Consider the following 19,544-nt stretch of genomic DNA (forward strand, 5'->3'; position numbering starts at 1 on the left):
CGTCAAGTGAGGTCCCACTCCATCCACCTCAAAAATGGAAACAGTCAAGGCTGTCCAGAGTAGGATCCCTCAGCTGCCCTATCCAGTTCCTAATCAAATCCCACATCACTTGGTTATGTTTCATAGTTGTCAAGCACTATACAGCCCACAATCACAGATGTGACTATCAATCCTTGTTCCACTTCTATGGTATTCTGTGGGCTCCAGGTGCCAGGGAGTCCAGAGCTTTTATTCAAGTGATCTCAGTCTTGTGTGCCAAATGCAGTCTTCTCTCACAGCAGGGCACACTTCAGTGGGGGTGGAGGGCGGGGTACCGAAGTCCTCCATTTGTTCTGGGGAAGCAACACTGGATGAATTCCCCATAGCATAAGTTCCTTCCTATGCTTCTAGTGTGCTGTCTCCCTGGTCAATTGCTTATGGTTTCTGCTGAGCTCTCCTCTCACAGAACCCGAAAGGCAGTTGGGTCCCTCTCTTTCTACCCCTTTTTGACTCCCACCTATGCTGTGTCTGGATTATCCCAAGCTTTGACTGGGAGACTTTGTTCCAAAGTTCAAGCTAGGACCGCACTACCTCCAGGATCTCAAACAAGTTTGTTTTGCCTTGCGTGAGTATAACAGCATGTATGGTAGGTTCATGGTGCTGAGTTTCTGCTTCACATCAAGGAATGTCCTTCTTTTAGTTTGAACCTTCCTGGTGTAGTCGGGGTAGAGGGCTATTTTATGTTTATTATACTTTACAGTTCTAGCCACCCTTGCTGCCATGAGAATGGCATCATGATCGTTATAATTAAAAATCCTGGCTGTTGGGGCCCTTGGAGTGGTCCTCAGCAGCAGTCTCACCACCAGTGTCCTGTGTGCTCTCTCCATAGCAAACATCATCAAAAGGCACTAAGACATTAGTACATGGAGGATCCATTTCTCCAGGAAGTTTTCCAGTGTTTTCCAGTGTAGCGTGATCAACACCCTCCAGAAATATGAAAATCTGAAATTGTTACTGGCAAGCTCAACTCGTCATCCTCCACCCAGTTAGCATCTCTGTCACCATAATCTTCCTGGAAATCTGGTCATTGAGAGTTTTTACGTCCAGGTATAGGATTCTAGTCAATTGCTCTGTTGTTTCAACTTGCCCCTGAGCCGGCAGCTCGTCTCCCCAACACCTGGCCAGCAGGGTCACCCTGGCAACTCTAAATGGTGATATAGTGTCTGCTGAGCCCCCCAAAGTGGCAGGTAAGCTGTATGTTTGTTCCCATTTGGTACCCCTAGTGGTGGCTCCATGCTGTTCCCACGTTCTAGCCAACCAGTTCTATTGTGTGGGGTCTGCTCCCTCAGTCCCTGTGACTTTTATGTAGAATCTTTCATGCTTCAACCAACTGCCAGGGGCCTCACCCACACTGCACCTTCTTTGTGCTAGTTCACATTGAGGGCATCCAGTACATTAGATCAATTGAGCACATTGAAGCCCTCAAGACCACTAGCTTGGCTCTCCCTCAATCCTTTCGGGCCCCCACTGTGATTGCCACTGCCCCAGACCCAGTCAGTGGAGCTCCACAAGGGGAGCAGTCTCTGGACCTCCCAAGAGCATGTTGTGGGAGCCTTCTTCACCCTGAGACTACCCTGGCCCTCATTCTGACCTTGGCGGGCGGCGGAGGCCGCCCGCCAAAGTCCCGCCGTCAGGTTACCGTTCCGCGGTCGAAAGACCGCGGCGGTAATTCTGACTTTCCCGCTGGGCTGGCGGGCGGTCGCCTTCAGACCGCCAGCCAGCCCAGCGGGAAAGAGGCTTCCACGATGAAGCCGGCTCGGAATCGAGCCGGCGGAGTGGAAGCTGTGCGACGGGTGTAGTTGCACCCGTCGCGTATTTCACTGTCTGCGCAGCAGACAGTGAAATACATGTAGGGGCCCTCTTACGGGGGCCCCTGCAATGCCCATGCCAGTGGCATGGGCACTGCAGGGCCCCCAGGGGCCCGCGACCCCCCCTACCGCCATCCGGATCTCGGCGGTCCGACCGCCGGGATCTGGATGGCGGTAGGGGGGGTCGGAATCCCCGCGGCGGTGCAGCAAGCTGCGCCGCCGCGGAGGATTCAATGGGGCCGCGGTACACTGACGGGACCCCGCCAGTGGTGCCGGTCCGACCGCGGCTTTACCGCCGCGGTCGGAATCCCCATTGGAGCACCGCCGGCCTGTCGGCGGTGCTCCCGCGGTCCTCCGCCCTGGCGGTCAAAGACCGCCAGGGTCAGAATGACCACCCCTGTGTCATGTCGCCCTTCTTGCCACCTCCGAGGAGCACCAAGGAATGTCAACATTTTACACTGGCTTAATTTTTGACATCCCGCTTAATATGCATCATGAAAAATTGTGCAACTTTCACAAGCATAATGGATTTTTTTTCAAGGAGATTGTGAAATTGGGCAGAAATGGCGGAGGGTGATATCGAGATGGTCTGGAGATTTGATTGTTGTCATTACACCCTGACAATTTCTAACTACCAGTCATTTAGTTTGGAGCACATTTGTTTATCAATAAAGCCAGCCTGTGAGTCGTTACACGGTGTGTGCAGCAAGTGCTGCGCTACATTTACGAGTTTGTGATGGCTGGTGGGAAGAATCAGGGGAGTGTATAAGACTAAAGATGACTTTTGAGTAAGATGGCAGGGATATGCAGGACTCGTTTTGTGCCTGAAAGGACAGAGGACCACCTTTCTGTTTGACATTTCGGCATATTGAGTTGTATTTGTTATCCATGGCTTTACAGGTATTGGCGGACACACTGAGGACACGTCGTCAGTAGTTATTGAGGTGGTAGGTAGGGAGACGTGTGGGGTGACATTTATGCAGCAGGTTTTCGGTAATCTGACTTTGCATGAAAGGGGGTGGTTCCACGGAGGGCGATCCGCAGGCAGATGGTATTTGGAATGAGAGGCATAGGATAGACACACCACAGGAGAAGGAAAGCAGATACCCAGCAAAAGGATGTGCAGGCATGATTGACATTTTTGCAAGGAATGCAAATGTGGCGACAGGACAAGGACTTCTGAGGTATGTTAGCTTCTACTCGAAATGGTGTCGGTGCACAGGAAAGAGAAAGAGGCAATATAGTATTGCTTTAATGGAATTGTTCCCGATACTGATGCAGTAATACTGTGGGCAAGGAGCTAAACATCAAGAAGGGGATATTTTAGTTGGCAATGAGATGGCAGTGAGAGTACGCAATAAGATAATAGTTCATGAACACTGGGTGTCGAGTTTTTTGAGAGAACTGATATCATTTAAGCCTGCGTGAAATCCGCATAATAGCTGCAAATTCCAAAACATTTAAGTAACATTTCTGGAACTACCAATCCAGCATTTTGTGGCGTGAAATGCATCTTTGCTTTCATTTTTAGACACGAGAACGCATTTGACTGTACAAAAATAGCGCAGATTCGCTTTGACACAAACTGCCACCCGCCTTTTGTCCATGTGCGTGTTTTTTACAAACTCCTACAAACTGAATTTATGCAGTGTGGTAAAATGGTGTAATTTCAGGCATTTTGAGTAACCAGTGTAAAACGAAATGCTAGAAATAAGCAAGACTTTGCCATCGTAAACAATATATTGCCTGTGCCTATTGGTATTGTGTTTGCAATGGGATATTCTGTTTCAAATGTTGGCACATTCCTTGATTTCACAATGGAGCAGCGGGCACACTATCTTGTTTACAGTGGGTTAGGTTCTCTGGGGTGGACGAGGTTGCAGGTGCCAGCTCATTGTATTTCCCCAACACATTCCTGTTTTATGCATTCTATGCTGTTCTCTGCTATATAAATATTATTATACAACCATTCATCACACCGAGATAAGGCACGCTGATCTATCAAAACGCGGGAGTTTTCCCTATACAATCCTCAAGCCTTGCAGGGGAAAGCGCTCTTAGGTTTTTAAATGGACTCTCAGACAAGGTTTATTCATGGCATGCTTCATCATTGAGTTCTTCACCCAGAATGTTGGTACATCTGGATAAGTACGACCCATTTCAGGGAGCTCTTAATATTCTTAGGATCAAACTGAAAAAAAAATATATATATATATATATATATATATATAAATATATATATATATATATATATATAGTTATAGCTTTATTAGGGGTTACCATGACAAGATTAAAAGCACAATGGCACTTAAATTGTACATAATAGGCACTGCGGGCTCTTTATTGCCCCTGCAACGCTGGTCTACACGTTACAGTCACAGGTTTGGTGATATAGCTTAGGACCAAAAAGAATCCCTAACAACAGTACCCCCCTCCAATGGTGATTCGCCGTTCTTGTTTTTTCACATGCACAGAACATGCAGACACTCATTCATGTTTACATAGGTTGCTTCCCAGACAGGTTTACATCAATCTGTCCGAAACAAAAATAATTAAGGACACAACCACTGTTAGAAATAGGTTTTAAATACAATAGAAAGATGTGCTCCCATACCAGACTCAACACAGATGCATACCTGAGAACGTCACATGCATCCTCACATCCGCACTATGCATTACATGGGACGTATTCCACATGCTGAATCAGAATGTAATTCGGCACCCTATGCGTGCAACTGTGCTGAAACAGATGTCTTAATTAGAATTTTTTTATGAAATGTTTACATATTTTGGAATGACTAAAGTAGAAAAATGAATAAAGTAGAAAATAATGTGCATGTTTGAAAATGTGACCTCGAAGAATGGCCACCAATAGTCACGAAATGTAGTAAATAAATAATCATCCATTTAAAATATTGAAAAATGTGTTAGATTAATGTAGAAATATGTCATATTAAGGGTTATGAATTATGTTTTGCTTATTAATTAAGTGCCTTAACTTAGCGAGTGTCTTGGCCTAGTTTTGTCAGGCCTCATGCAGAAGCTGTATTTCTTAGCGTTTAATGAAAAATGCTGACAGAGTGAACTAACTGTGAAATGCTCATTGTTATAATAAAACGCTTAGCAGAAAGCTTTCTATGGGAACCGGCGGACAGGAGATGAGGTCTCTAGTAGTGTATCAAAATGTGTGTAATGTGTGTTAAATGTACTTTCCCAGGGCGCGAACAATGAAGACATTGACTGGAGACGAAGATGCAACAAAATTGATACCTGACGAGCCGGATGATGACAACATCGTAAAGCAGACCAATCAACGACATGTGAACTGTGAAATATTAGAATTCGTAGATTTGGTATATGGACACTATTGGGGAGAGTAATAACTTTTGATAAATTGACCAGTTGAAAATTAGGGGATAGTTTGGGTGGCTTTGATATAACAATGTGACAGATTCAGAACTGGAGGAGATTTTTAGGCAGACCACTGTCGAGAAGAAGAGACTTGGAAGAGATTCAAGATTCTGTCATTGGGCTCATACTCTCTCTGACTGAGAGCCTAATGTTGCTGATCAATTGATGACCTGAGGACGAAGACTGATTCTGCTTGCTGACCTATACCGTGGATAGGTAGATATGACAATGACTAATTAGCATTTTTATGCCTTTTCTTCCTAGGTACCAACTGCACTGTTTTAATACTTCCTTAGGTAGATGCTTACCAAATTTGTGTTCTGAATTGTTTTGCATGAAGCCCCCCATCTTGATGCTAATCTGGGTTAGTTGAGGCTATTTCTCATGTCGACTGACAAACTGTAGAGACAAATGGTTGACAGACTATTCTGCTGAACTTTATGGACGTCATAGCTTTACTGAAATGGGTTTTACTAATGCTTTGTCTTGATGCATTGGAATGTCTTTTGACTCAAGCTTTGATTAGATCATGTTTTCTGCGGCTTGTTGATTAACAAGCATTATTAGAATAGTTTGATTTGAGTTGATGATTGTGATTCATGACTTAGTATTGTTAATATAAGGGAAATAAACTTACTAAACTCATAATTAAAGGTGTGGTTATTCATGGCTGAAGAGCTATGGTGTGTGATTTTTTCTGATTACATTGATTATTGATTTAACTATGAATATTGATTATTGTCTCTGTACTAAAACTATAGTAAGAACACCTTAAACTAATCAAAAGGTTAATCGACCTATACGCGTCCCCTTGTAAGTTTACTTATTAAGGACCGACGCGCTAACAACTGCAATTGTGTAAATTTGTTGGGGGAGTTCCATGCTGACAATATGGAGGAGCAATGGGAACAACTGTAGGTGTATTTACCAACCGTGACATTTGACAAAGTAACTTATCCTCGGGAGCCTTACCATTCTCGAATTATTTTTGGCCATTTCACTTATGCAGATAGGATAACAGGGATTCTGATTGGGACATTCTAGCTTCCTAATTTTGAAATATATTTCTGTATTTTTAGCATGCTAATGAAAACTCCTTTCCGCCCCCACACACGCTGCAGAGAAACAATCTAACCCATCTAAGAGTGAAAACAAGCCTGCCATTTGGTCACATTATTCCTCGGATTCTAAGCATGCTGTGTGCCAGAAGTCTCATGTCATTTCTGTTTGTACTGTGTGTCACTTTATCAGCACCTCCTGTTTGAATATGTGCAGTGTTATCATTTAGTGTGCCTCACAATATTGGGTTTCACTAATGCAATGTGCTTTGTATTGAAAAATATGCACTCTAAATATGTACCTCTCTAATCCTGCTTTACTGATAATATACAGGCTCCCTGGGAAGGAACGTATATAAAACAATTTTTCTTGAGTCAAATTGAGAAGAGGTTGCAACCACTTAGCATTTCAAGAAAAGTGGCAGGGAGCTCCTAAGGTAGGCGATTTTGGCAGCATGAGCATAGTGAAGAATGTTTTGGTAGGAGAATCTGGAAGGTTGGCAAAAAAAAAGGGTATCGGAAAGGCAATAAGGAGATTGTGTCCCAAGTGAGGCCTACATGTGCATTACATGTGCATTACCTGGGGATTATAAATTGATCTTCATGATCATATTTTATTTGTGGATTTTTGGGTTTTGAGCCGGCAAATGGTCAATGGTCTAATGAGAATGGCAAATTGTTAAAGGAGACTGTAACAGTTGTTGACGTCAGAATACGCATATGGGTCAGTAAGAGTAAAACTGATGAGACCGCATCAGGAGTAAGAGTTTTGTTGAGGTTATCAGGGATTATGACAATACATTCAGTTTGGTAATTTCTGAGTTATGGTAGAGAATGGGGTGAGTTAAGAGGCCCTGCGTTTTGGTGAATGAATAGTGGGAGAGATTGAAATACAGCCAGTATTTTAGAGTGTTGAGGACATATTTGTCAATGGGTGGTAGGCAGTTTTGGCAGTCACTCATTTAGAAATGGGGTCTTCCAGTTTTAATATTAGTCTAGGCACTATAGTTCCCATTACTATGCTGATTGCTTCCTGTTGGACTTTTGGCCATACGGATGGTCATCCCTAGTCTTTTTGCCTCCTTCCTCCTGGTTTTTCTGACCTCTCGCTGTTGGCTCTAGGACTCTGAGCACTTTATCACTGCTGACCAGTGCTAAAGTGCAGGTGCTCTCCCATCTAAAGTTGGTATGATTGGCTTATACCTAATTGGCCTATTTAATTTACCTATAAGTCCCTTGTACAGTGGTATCTCTATATCCAGGGCCTGTAAATTAAATACTACTAGTGGGCCTGCAGCGCTGCTTGCGCCACCCACTGAAGTAGACTTTCAAACCTGTCTCAGGCCTGCTAGCGCAGGGCCTGTGTGCGCAGTTTTCTGCCACAGGGACCTGCCATCTAAATTTACTTGCCAGGCCCAGAACTCCCCTTTTACTACATGTAAGTCACCCCTAAAGTACGCCCTAGCTAGCCCTATGGGCAGGGTGCCATGTATGTAGAAAGGCAGGGCATGTGCCATATTGCATGGCCTGTCCTGGTAGTGACAAACAGCCTAACTTGGTGTCTCACTGCTGTGAGTGCTGCCTTCTCATAGGATTGCATTAGAAATGTCCTGCCTTATGTGTAAAGGGTATTGTCTGATTTATGAGGGGTAGCGTAGGCGTGTTTGGTATGGTTGTGAATACTGCTTACTGGTGTGGGGGTATTTTTTATTACTATCACAGAAATGCCACTTCTAGAAAGTGCGCATTTATCTGTGCTTATGACTCTGGTGTTTTGCAGCTTGACTTAATCCACGTCTGGGCAGAGTGACAGCTGGGGCTTTGTGCATACTTTTCAGACAGCCTGTACACAGGGAGGGAGGGTGGAGGTGTCACAGAGGTGCATCTGCATACTGAATAGTCTTCCTGGGCTGAGAGAAGGGAGAGGCGGGGCACACCTGCATTTGTAAAAACTGTGCCCTGGCCTCACACAATAGGGTCGTTAACCCCCCACTGATGTTTGGAGCCTGTGCTGAAAGGAGAGAGGGGGCACTCCCAGAACCAGTTGTAACTGGCTGGAACCTCCTCTCCCTACCATTGTAAAACACTGTAAGAACTGACTATAAGTACAGGGGAATTTTCCCCACAATTTGAACATTCTTGGAACTTGAAACTGGACACAGGACGCTGATGAATGGACTCACCAGGAAACCGCCATGGACTGATGCTGCTGTGCTGACCTGTGACCTGCCTGGTCACTAGGAGGAACTGCCACCATCTGCACCCCTTGTGCTGGCCTGTAGCTGGGCCCACCAGCCCTGTGCTCCTTCTTGTGTAGTTGTTCCCAGGGGCAGGGTGCTGTGGCCCCTGACCCCTGCAACACTCGTTTGAACCTTTGCCCAGAATGCTTTGACGGAGAACAAGGCATTCTTTCAGTTGCTGGGCTGTTGATGCACTATAGCGCTTGGAAAGCGCTTTCCTTTTCCTAAAAGAACACGGGTCCCAGGAGGGGCCCGTCAGGAATGCTGAGAGGGTGCGTGCCGCCCCTCTTAGTCCCAAATGTTCACAGGAGGCCCCCGTTTTGCGCAGAGGAGCGCCGGGGGTCCCATTGGTTGTTTTAGGCACTGAAGGTGCCTCTTCCATCTACCAGGTACTGTTAAATGGACCAATAGGATCATAATTGAAGTTCTTGTTACAGACTATTCTAATTGTGATATATTGCCTACCTGTTCTTTGATGCTTCTACATATATGTGCACATGTTCCTGTTATGGGCATGTCTTGCTAATATGTTTTCCTAACTTGCCATAGGTTTTCTAATGTTCCTACTATGGGCGTTTTATGATATTCTTATGACAAGTGTGCTAATGTGATAACGTGTTTCCTGACTACTGCTTATGTTGCAGAATACTGAGTAACCTGTGTGTTATGTGTGACTACTGCTAGTTTGCAGGGTAACTAATGTGTAACGTTCTGACAACTGCTAAGGTAGCAGGATAGTACTGTTATGTGATGTTGGTCTAATAATTACGTTGTGTACAGTACAGTATATTTTCATATAATCTGGTGTTGTGATTCCTTTGTGGTGGGGATATTGCGTCACATGCGTGTGTGTGTTGTGCAAACGCTTTACACATTGCCTCCGGGTTAAGTCTGACTGCTCGTGCCAAGCTACCAAGGGGGTGAGCAGGGGTTATCTTGGACGTGTAACTCCCTTGCCCTGACTAGAGTGGGTAAGTTCTGCCTGGCTGAGGTGCATACCCTAGCCAACCAGAAACCCCATTTCTAACACTTCCCATTGGAAATTCCAGGAAAATCTTCGGATACCTCAAGGAAGAATGTCAGTAAGAGAACAGTCTACCCCTTAATAGATATAACACACAAGTTCTGGTATTTAGAAAACCATACTTTAACCACTGCACAATCCAAGGTCTACCTCATTGGTAAACCAATAAGAAACCAACTTAAAAGCCCAGAAACAAGAGGTTCCTTAGACCTGGAACAGAGAATAAACCAGTGTTGAAACTACAACAAGATATTATCAAACAGAGATGAAAGATGGACATTTCAATCAGGCCTTCACGTTCTAAACTAGAACTTCTGAAAGTGCCCAGCTCTCTGGATGGGGGTGTTCATGACAAGAATGACTCCCATTATTACGCTCTACCTCAAAACCTACTCAATCCTTTTCTAGCACTCTGACATTGAGAAAAAAAACAATGCAATAAAAAATAGTTTACAGTATGAAGATACTGAGTTAGCAATAAAAGCATATGAGGGTATGGAAGTTACCTTGATTGGTTATATGTAATTTTTACTTCGGTTATGGTTAGCCTGTATGGGAAAGATACAGAATGTGATTTTAGAGGGAAAAAACATAAGGTATGGAGGTGGCAGCTGAATTTCAAAAATATATTTTCTAAAATCCAAAAAGCATGCTGTGACTGCTAGGAGAAACCTTAGATCCCTTAGGACTTAATTTAGAGACTGCAGCCAAGCATTCCTTTTCACTGAGAGAGAGCATGCTTGAATTTGAGGTGTGATCAATGTCAGCCTCTCTGGTGATCTCTTTGTTGCCTCCTTCACAACCTCTAAACTAGTAGATAGAAAACAGAACCCTATTTAGAAAAGGGCATAGGTAAAATAAAAATGCCTATATTTTTATGGGCAGGATAATTACAGGATGAAATAACTAGCAGTGACCCAAGGTGAATCATCTCTATGTACAACTTAGAGAAAGCCATGAGAGTGTGTGCTCGAAATAATTTGATAGTCAAAACGCTAGAGGTGGCGTGGGCAGTATGAGTGGTCAGATGTATACAAATATATTATTCAGTTAAAAAGGAAGAGTGACCCGATGCCTTTTCGATGAAACATTGAAAATTAATACTTAAAATTCACATTACATAAAGGACAAAAATTAAGTATGCAGTGACGGCTTATATCAACCCACAGAACAATATGCACGAATCAAATCAAACTCATCCAACTAGGGATTGTTTTTTTAATTTAGAGAAAACAATGCAAGTAACCCTTGATAAAAGAAAGCTTAAGCAATCAATAAAGGATTAATTGGTGACTTCGGTTCTTCTTGCTCTCTATTCTGATCTTACGCTCTTTTCTTGCTGGTGTTTGCAGGGCCTGTTTACGTTTAGTAATGGGACATGCTGTCCGCTCTCATTGCATGCCCTCATTAATGTCCTGCATCTGCACACATTTTAGTCCGCAAGTTCATACTTCCCTAACCAGGTTATCAAAGGTGCTGTAACCACACCAGTCGCTTGTCTTTGTCATTAAAGAAATATACCAGAGCACTTGATAAATGGATTATATACCCGTCTTGTAAGGTAGTTTTATGCCAACAGCATCTCCACTTGCTGTGTAGAAGTCACAACAAAGTACACGGCAGTGGCATTTACATCGTGTCTGTCTTGTAAAGTGCAACAGAAGCCTCAAAAATGATATTAAGCTTCTTGCATACTGTATGTTGTGGATGGGAGAAAAATAGTGATTGCCATCAAGCAGTTCACTTAATTGCCCAGAAAATAAGAAACGCTTTTCCATTTCTATCTATTTCGTGGACTCTCTAAATTAAACGAAACTCCAGCACCCTCTCGCATTGATTGTTATCATCTCATTTGGCTTTTGCACCTCTCAGGCACTACCACAATGGTAGCTTTTAAGAAGAGCCCTTATGGTGTCTAACAATCAATAATTCTCAGTGGGCCTTGTTAAAGAAGGATGCACACTAATACAATTCATATGGGAATCCTCATCACTGACTTATTTTCTTTTTTGTATTTTTTTTGTACTGATCATTTAATTTATATTTGCTATGACATGTAGCAAGCTCCCAGGAGGGGCTAAGAACTGAACAGCAAACCCTTTTATTGTAACTGTAGCCCCTTAAACATAGCATAGGATGTTATCTAAAAAATAGGCCACTATTGTGTATGTGGGACTTGATTGAAACAAGTTACAGAAACCAGGATGGGAATGGGAAAATGTAAATGATAAAGAGAAATCCGAATTTGAGAGTCCCAGGACCGCCAGAAGGACCGGGTCCCAGCTGAAACAACCAAACAACCACAGACTATTGATTGTGATGCATTTGGAGCCCCATTTTGTGGGTCCCTACACTGGAAGTCAAGTAACACTTTTTTCAACTGCAATCTCGGGGTATTGAGACTTAACAGATCAAGGCTTACTCGGAGGTGCTGTTGTATAAAAACCTCAGTACTCGGCACAATAAAAAAAATAACACTCAATAACTCTTTGTTCATTCAGTAGTTTTAAAACGTGAAAGTACAACACTGCACACAAATTCATTAATATATACATAAGTGTGAAACTTTTGCCTCAACCGTCCTGTTTTCTGAACCCGTATTTGCTGCCCCAAGGAATGGTGCTAGAGTGTTTGTGCTCTCTCTTTTAAAGATGGTGAAATTGGCTTAGACACAATTTCTGCTTTTACTTTACTTATAAGTCATTAGTCAAGTGGTACAACATGTACCCAGGGCATGTACATTAAATGCCATCAGTGAGCTTGCAGCACTCATTGTGCCACCCACTTAAGTAGCCCTTAGAAATTGCCTTATGTTTGCCATTTCAGCCTGTGTGTGCAGTTTTAAACTGCCATTTTGACCTCGAAAAATGAACAATTTGCCAGACTTGAACCTTTCTTCTTAATACATATGTGTATCCTGTAGGGTGGGTACTAAACAGCCAGAGAGCAGGGTGCAATGTATTTAAATAGTTAGATATGCACTTTTAAGCTCTGCATGTCCTGACATTGAAAAATTCATACATTCATTTTTGGCTACTGCACCGTCTACCTCTCTCCTAGGATAACATTGTGTTCCCTTATTACATTTTAATAAATGATAACTTTTGTTTGGGAGTCAGAAGGAATGTCTAGTTTGCTATGTAAAGAATTAAAATTTAATGCTGAGTGCAAAGTGTGAGTTATTTATGCAGTACTCAAACAGTAATAAAGTGAAAACACACCAAACTAATTGACAAAATATAGTGCATTTTAATAAATTAAATGACACCAGAATAATCAATATCTAATTCGTAGAAGAGGAGATATTGATTTTTAAAGTTTTAGACGAAAATAGTGCCAAAAGGAGTAAAGGGCCTGCTGTGGGTATCTGGCTGCCCTGAACTGGGACAAAGTCATAAGCTCTGACTGCAATGGAAGTGAGTTTGCCCAGTCAGGACTAGTACCTTATGTCTTTGATGCATGGCCCAAGCAATGTTGCTTTGCTAGTTTTAACGTGCTCTGCATCTGTTCTGATGTAACTTTCAGCTGTGCGGTGAGGCTTTTTTGGGGTTTCACATCGTTCAGTGTTGGTTCCGATGGAGCTTTCAGCTAGGCAGCAAGGCTTTGCAGAGCTTCATGCTGCTTGGCGTCAGATCCAGTGAAGCTTTAGGTACGGCATAGCACGGCTTTGCAGGGCCCGGTGTTGCTTTCTGCTGGATCTGATGGAACCTTTGGTTATGTAGGTAGAAGTGGCCTGATGTCCGCCAGGGGTCCAGGATCAGGGGCAGGGGAAACCCTTGGGGATCAAGACTCAGTCCAGCAAAGGCCAGCAGTAGGGCTCAGGTCTAGTTTTGCTGGTCAACTGGGCTGTTTCAAGGCAAGCCTCTAGAAGCTTGTTGTGTTCCTTGTTCTTCACAAAGTTCGGGCAAATGACACTTGGAATCACTCTAGGCAGCATCCTTTGTCAGATGGCAAGACAATCTTTTCAGCAGCTGGGCAGTCCTTCTTGTGAATCTTCCACAGGTCTAGGATTGTTCCTGAGCGGTTCTGAAGGTCCTATGTTTATACCTGGTGCCAGCCATAGTGTGGGGGTTTCCATGACCTACCCCAAAAACTGGTTCCGATCAGTTCTTGCCCTTTCGCTAGGTATCTATCCAAACTGTCTAGGAGGACAAATGAAAGAGCAGACCTGGTGTCTGGTTCCTTTGTGGGCAAGGTCCTTTGAAATCTAATCAGAGCAGAGTACAGCTACTCCACAGCCATACTGCAAGGAAGACCCTGTTTCAGCTAAACCCAGGTTCCATTTTTCACTGTATGGGCCTAATACACATTCTTGACGGGGGAACATTGAGTTCAGGAGTTTTTCACTGCCAGGACGAGTACTAATTTTCAAGTACCATGCTCCCTTCCCTACAAGAATTTAGGGCCCACCTTCGGGCAGACTCGAGAATTAAACAGGAAGGTTAAGGCCTGGGAAAAGATTTATTTTGTCAGATTGAAAAGACTGTTTAAAACTGCCCTACAGGCTGCAGTGAGAGGCCTGAGGCATGTTTTAAAAGGATACTTAAATTGGGTGCACAATGAGTCCCACTGCTTGCCAGTGGCAGTTATTTTACCTGTCCTTGGTACATGCAGTACCATATACTAGGGACTTGCATGTAAATTATACTTCTGAACCTCCTTCTCTCAACCATGACCATCTATTCTCAGGATAACACTCCTGACAACATCAGGTGTATTCCACAGTGTCTTACCTTTTAGCTGCAAACCTTTGATTCAATTGACCTTTATTATTTTAACAATTCTATCACAGATTTTGCACCCACTATATGCATGTAAGAACAGTATATCAGCAAAAACAAGACAGACTTAAGTTGTTATGATTGGTCTAAACCCAATCCAACGATAACATTGAACATGGTCATCCTTTCAAACAATGTAATAAACATATATGCGGTCTATGCAACAACAGGAACCTAGTCTTGATTGACAGCATGATAGGAGGTCAGGTCTCAACCGTGGGCGCAGCCACTGCCCACAAAATCAAGGAGGTATCCCATTAAAACTTTGGGTGGAGGCAACTTTGAGGTCATCTCTGTCTTGGGGCTCAACAAGGGCGTTTCTCGGATTACTAGGTTTATAATTTGCAGGGTTCCTTTGAATAGGAGCAGACTGGGATAAAAAGAAAAAAACTAAGGCTACACCTGAGATAAAGGGCAGTAGTGGGGATAAGAAAGCCAGTACAGTTAGTGGGAGACATTTGTTGTTAGAATGGAAAAAATAGGTAAGGATGAACCTGTAGACGAAAACACGTGGCACAATCTAATGTATGTAAAAGATAAGATGTTTTTGCAGTTCTTTTTGTCTGGATTAAGTCTTCCTTTTTAAAATTCTGTTTATCAAACTTCCCTTTGCCGATCAGCACACCAAGATGAATTTATTGCTCTGCATACATCTGTAGCAAACACATTATCTAAACACTACTTGTAAAATAAAATAACACTGTAATATAGTTTACTAAAATCGCTAATCCATGAATAAATCTATGATTCACACATTGGAGTGGATACCATGAGGTGACTATACGCAGACGGAGTAGAAATGTAACGTCTGTAGAATTTTGGGCCAAGATGTCACATTGAAAAAAATGTTTGGCTCACGCTTACCAGGTCATCTTTGCCTCCTTTAATTTTGTAGGTGGCCCATGACTTCCCATCGTTGCTGTATGCAATTTTATAAGACTTTATGTATTCTGGACTTCCGATCCTCTTGGCTCCTTGTGTTATTACTCCAGTAACCCTCATTTTTCGTTGCAGGTTTATCTGAAATAACACAATAAAAAGCTGAAAACTATGGGTTTCACAACCTGGTCATGTTCACTAAATATATAACTTTTCCTTCAATGAGAGCAATATTTGATAATAAATCAGACATTTCCTGTCACAAATGGGAGTACTGTCTATCTCAATGATTACCAAAACAGTGGCATTATTTGAGGAAAAAGTACTTTTCAGCTAATTGAGCGCAAATTAAAAAAGCGTCGCCATCACTGAGTGAACGGCGTAATGTGACACATAAAAAAGCAAACCAATAAATAACCCGCAGACAAAAACCTTGAAATGTAAACAACTACATATAGAATGTAGATTTACTAAAAACCTCGATCACCACCAATTCTTATGACCGATGTTACAGATGTTGATTCTTGCACAATTCATTGGTTCTCAGTACATTGACCTAAGAAGAAGGAAAGACTATAGGGACGCGCTGTATTTTGAATAGCCCTGAGCCCAAACGCCTTGACACTTACAATGACATCGAAAATATATGTGCAAACATAGCTATTTAACATAAAATTAATTAATATATTGCTTTACATTTTCGTACAACCAATCACAATGGTTCACACAGAACTCAGTTGTAGCTAAAATATGAGATGAGAACAGCAAAATCACTGTAAATAGAATACATTTTGTTTTTAAATACGGATGTTGAACCAGTATGTTCCAGCGGATAAAGCAGATTTATTTACATCATAATTCGCATCTTAGAGTCCATGTTTGGACGTAATAAGTGAAAAGTAACACCCCATGAGGAAAAACCACAGCCAAAAAAAGTGAAAAAGTTAAATACGTTGTTATGTTGGTATGAAAGCAACCAGATAATTCTATTCCATTAGACAGGCTCGTAGTTGCCCATTAACACATCATTTAGGAAATGACAGGTGGCTTGCTTGCAAAGAGTTGACAGCGTTTCAACCCTACAATGGATAAAAGGGTCTCTTCAGGAATTGAGATGGCCTTGGGGACCTAAGAAAATTCAAAGTACAGGTAAGGGTAGGGAACTGACTAAGAGCTTAGGCCAACTGAACAGGAGGGTAGACAAACAACTACTTTTGCCACGAAATGAATTCAAATATTATCGCAGGCTGTGAATTACAGCATGCAAACTGGTGGGAAGTCAAAAAGTGCATGAACCAAATAAAATTAGGTTAAATACTCTGGGGTATGATACCTAATGGTAATGAGGAAAGGAAACAATTAAGCAGGGGAAGTATTTCCCCACAAAAAATATATGGTTGTGATTGACGGTATAGCAGTGATTCGCCCAAGAGAATGGAGCACAAGGCTCAAAGATCACGGTGGAGCCATTGTGGGCAAGAATCCAGACCATGGAGCAGCTCTGCTACACAGGGGGGCGCTGGGAGCGTGGGAACAATGTACTGTCACTGACTGGAACGCATCCGCACAAGCACGCCGGTGATAAAGATGGTGGCCTGATTCCGCGAGGCTTGGAGCGTGAAGCCTTCCAAGTGTGCCTGACAGAGGGTGCAAAGGAGGTGCGGAGTGCACGTGCGTTTCAGACAACAGGAACATCATTAAAGCAAAAGTGAGAGGCCCATAGAGGCGACGCAGGAGGAAAGTCATAAGGAGCCGACCAGGGATGAAATAATACATGTCCTTTTCTGAGCAGTGACATCTCTTCAGAAGACAAAATGTGCTTCGAGAAACTAAATATGACAATGGTCTGAATACTCAAAATATCTGGATCAACGACGAGTATATTTAGGGTCCCTTCGTACTTCATCCATAATACTTCGGGCGTCTTTGCCGATTCCCAGGATTTTGGTTCTATTGCCCCCCCCCCACCCTTTCTACCTCTCCTGATCCCAAAAGAAACCCCTGTCCCTTGTCGCTGGGCTAATACTAGGACCTCCTAAAGAGTCAGCGTCATCAGATCTTGCACAGGAGTCAACGAAAGTGACTATGCTTTGTTCTTTAATCGACCCCAAGTTTGTGTCTTGTTGGAATTATGAGTTTGTGTTTAGTACTCGTCTTGAAGACAAGGGTATGCATTTTCTTTAGTAAAGTTTTTATTATTTTAGTATTTTTAGTCACCTTCTCTGCTTTCTTTTTTAGTTTGATCATATTGAACTTGTCAATGGACTAATTAAGCCTTTCCATGTCTGCTTTCTCTTCCACGTTGTCTGTACCTAGGAGTTTTTTTTTAGTTTTTTTTTTAACTCAGCAGTTTCCTTCATTAATTCTTTACTGTGTCCTAAGGCCGTTTCAATGCCCAACACCATCCAGTGCCTAAAGCAGCTCATGGTGAGGTGGGTAAACCTGCCCCTGAGCAACTTATCTTCGCAAACAATTCCAGGTACGTTGCAGACCCGAAGGCCTCGAAGTATTATATCTTCTTTAAAATATTCTGTAAGCAAATAAGCATAAAGATCTGTACTTAAATGCTTCTTTTTTGCTTTCTGTAATTTTGCTAATAGGACTTGTTTAAAATTGAATATTGTAGGTGTACTAGAAGTAAAAAGTAAGGAGTCCACTAATCACCTTTGCTAAATGTTCATCAGATTCATCAGTATAAAGGGGAGCTTCTCTATCTGACATGATAGTGTGAAAGAAAAAACAAGAGGAACGCGCGAACGGGGAAGCGATAATATCAAATGCCCTTGCGGATGTGGACCGCGCCATATATGTTTAACAAAAAAAAGCAATCCAAATGTCCATGTGAACCTTGGTAATACATATACAACCAATCACAGTGGTTCACTCAGAACTCATTTGTAGCTAAGAAATTGGATGAGAACATGAAAATTACTGTAAATAGTACAATTTACAAAAATAATGCAGATGTTCAAACACTAGGTCTCAGCGGGAAGAGCAGATTTATTTACATCCTAAATAGCATCTTAGGGACAATACCCGGATGAAGCAAGTGCAGCCAGCCCACATGTGAGGAACAACCACGATCAAACTTGCGAGTGAAATAGTGAAATATATTGCTATGTGAGTATGCAAATAACCATATAATTGTATTCCATTACAACAGGCACATAGTTGTGTATCAACACATTTATGAACTGACAAGTGGTTTGCTTGCAAAGAGAATCAACAGCGTTTCAACCCTACGATGGAAACAAGGGCCTCTTCAGTACTTGAAACTAAAGGAGCTAAGAAAATACAAATCACAGTAAGAGTGGGGAACCTAAAAAGAGCTTAGGCCAACTGCATTGGGGAACAAAGAGATACCTACTTTTGCCCTTAAATGAATTACAGCATGCAAGGTGGTGGGAATTCACCAATTGCAAAGATCAAATCAAATCAGATTAGATACTCACGAGGTATGATACCTAATGGTAATGAATAAATAAAACAGTTAAACAAGGGAAGTATTTCCACACAGAAAAATACAATCCTGATTGAGGGTGTAGTAGCAACTCTCCCGTGAGAAGGAGCACACAGCTGAAATATCACAATGGTAGTGTTGGGGGCAAGAATCTAGTCCATGGAGCAGCTCTGCAATGAGAGGGGTAGCTGGACAGGACATTGTTGCTGCACATTACCGCTTATTTACTGATTTTGCTCACATGAGGCCCCATTACAAATAGGGTGCATTTTTCCTGGTTGTGCCACGGTGCACAGCTAAGGTGTGCCGTGCGCTAACAGGGAAAGTACACACTATTTCAGTGAATGTGCTGCCCCAGGGCAGCGCGAACACATGCTGCCCTAGGGGCAGCACTTTCAAGTGAAATATGGGGTGGCTGCATCAAAGCGCATGTGTTTCACTGTTCAGGTAGCAACCACCCTGCACTTTTAAGAGAGATTAGAGATCCCTTTGTAAGCAAGTGCAGTGAGTGACTGCACTCGCCTGCAAGGGGACATCTGAGGGGGCCACTGGACTCCTTCTTCCCCTCCTGAGGTCTGCCATCAGGGGGTGCACTGACAGCTCACCACCTTTTTGTGGTACACTTTTAGTGTACCTCCTGAGAGCTTCTTTGTCTTTGCACCTGATAGCGCGCCTGGTCCTTAGTAAGTTAACTTACAAGGGGATGCGTATAGGTCGATTAACCTTTTGAATTGCATGGAGTATCCTAGTCATGCAGTGACCATTGAACACTAAACAACATCAATAATCATGAAACAATTTTAGTTAATCACCTTCAAACCCATCTACTTATGAATAACCACAA

General features: G+C 42.7%; 1 protein-coding gene across 1 annotated transcript in view; it reads right to left on the reverse strand.

The window, feature by feature from the left end:
- The window catches only part of EDIL3 (EGF like repeats and discoidin domains 3), a 1,526,861-nt gene that overhangs the window by 411,915 nt on the left and 1,095,402 nt on the right, over window positions 1-19,544 (reverse strand). The window contains exon 8 of the mRNA XM_069224820.1: window positions 15,226-15,381. Within this exon, the coding sequence (XP_069080921.1) occupies window positions 15,226-15,381 (156 nt within the window). The remainder of the gene's footprint in view (window positions 1-15,225; window positions 15,382-19,544) is intronic.

The sequence above is a fragment of the Pleurodeles waltl genome, chromosome 1_1 (assembly GCF_031143425.1).
Source record: "Pleurodeles waltl isolate 20211129_DDA chromosome 1_1, aPleWal1.hap1.20221129, whole genome shotgun sequence".
NCBI classification, from domain to species: Eukaryota; Metazoa; Chordata; class Amphibia; order Caudata; family Salamandridae; genus Pleurodeles; species Pleurodeles waltl.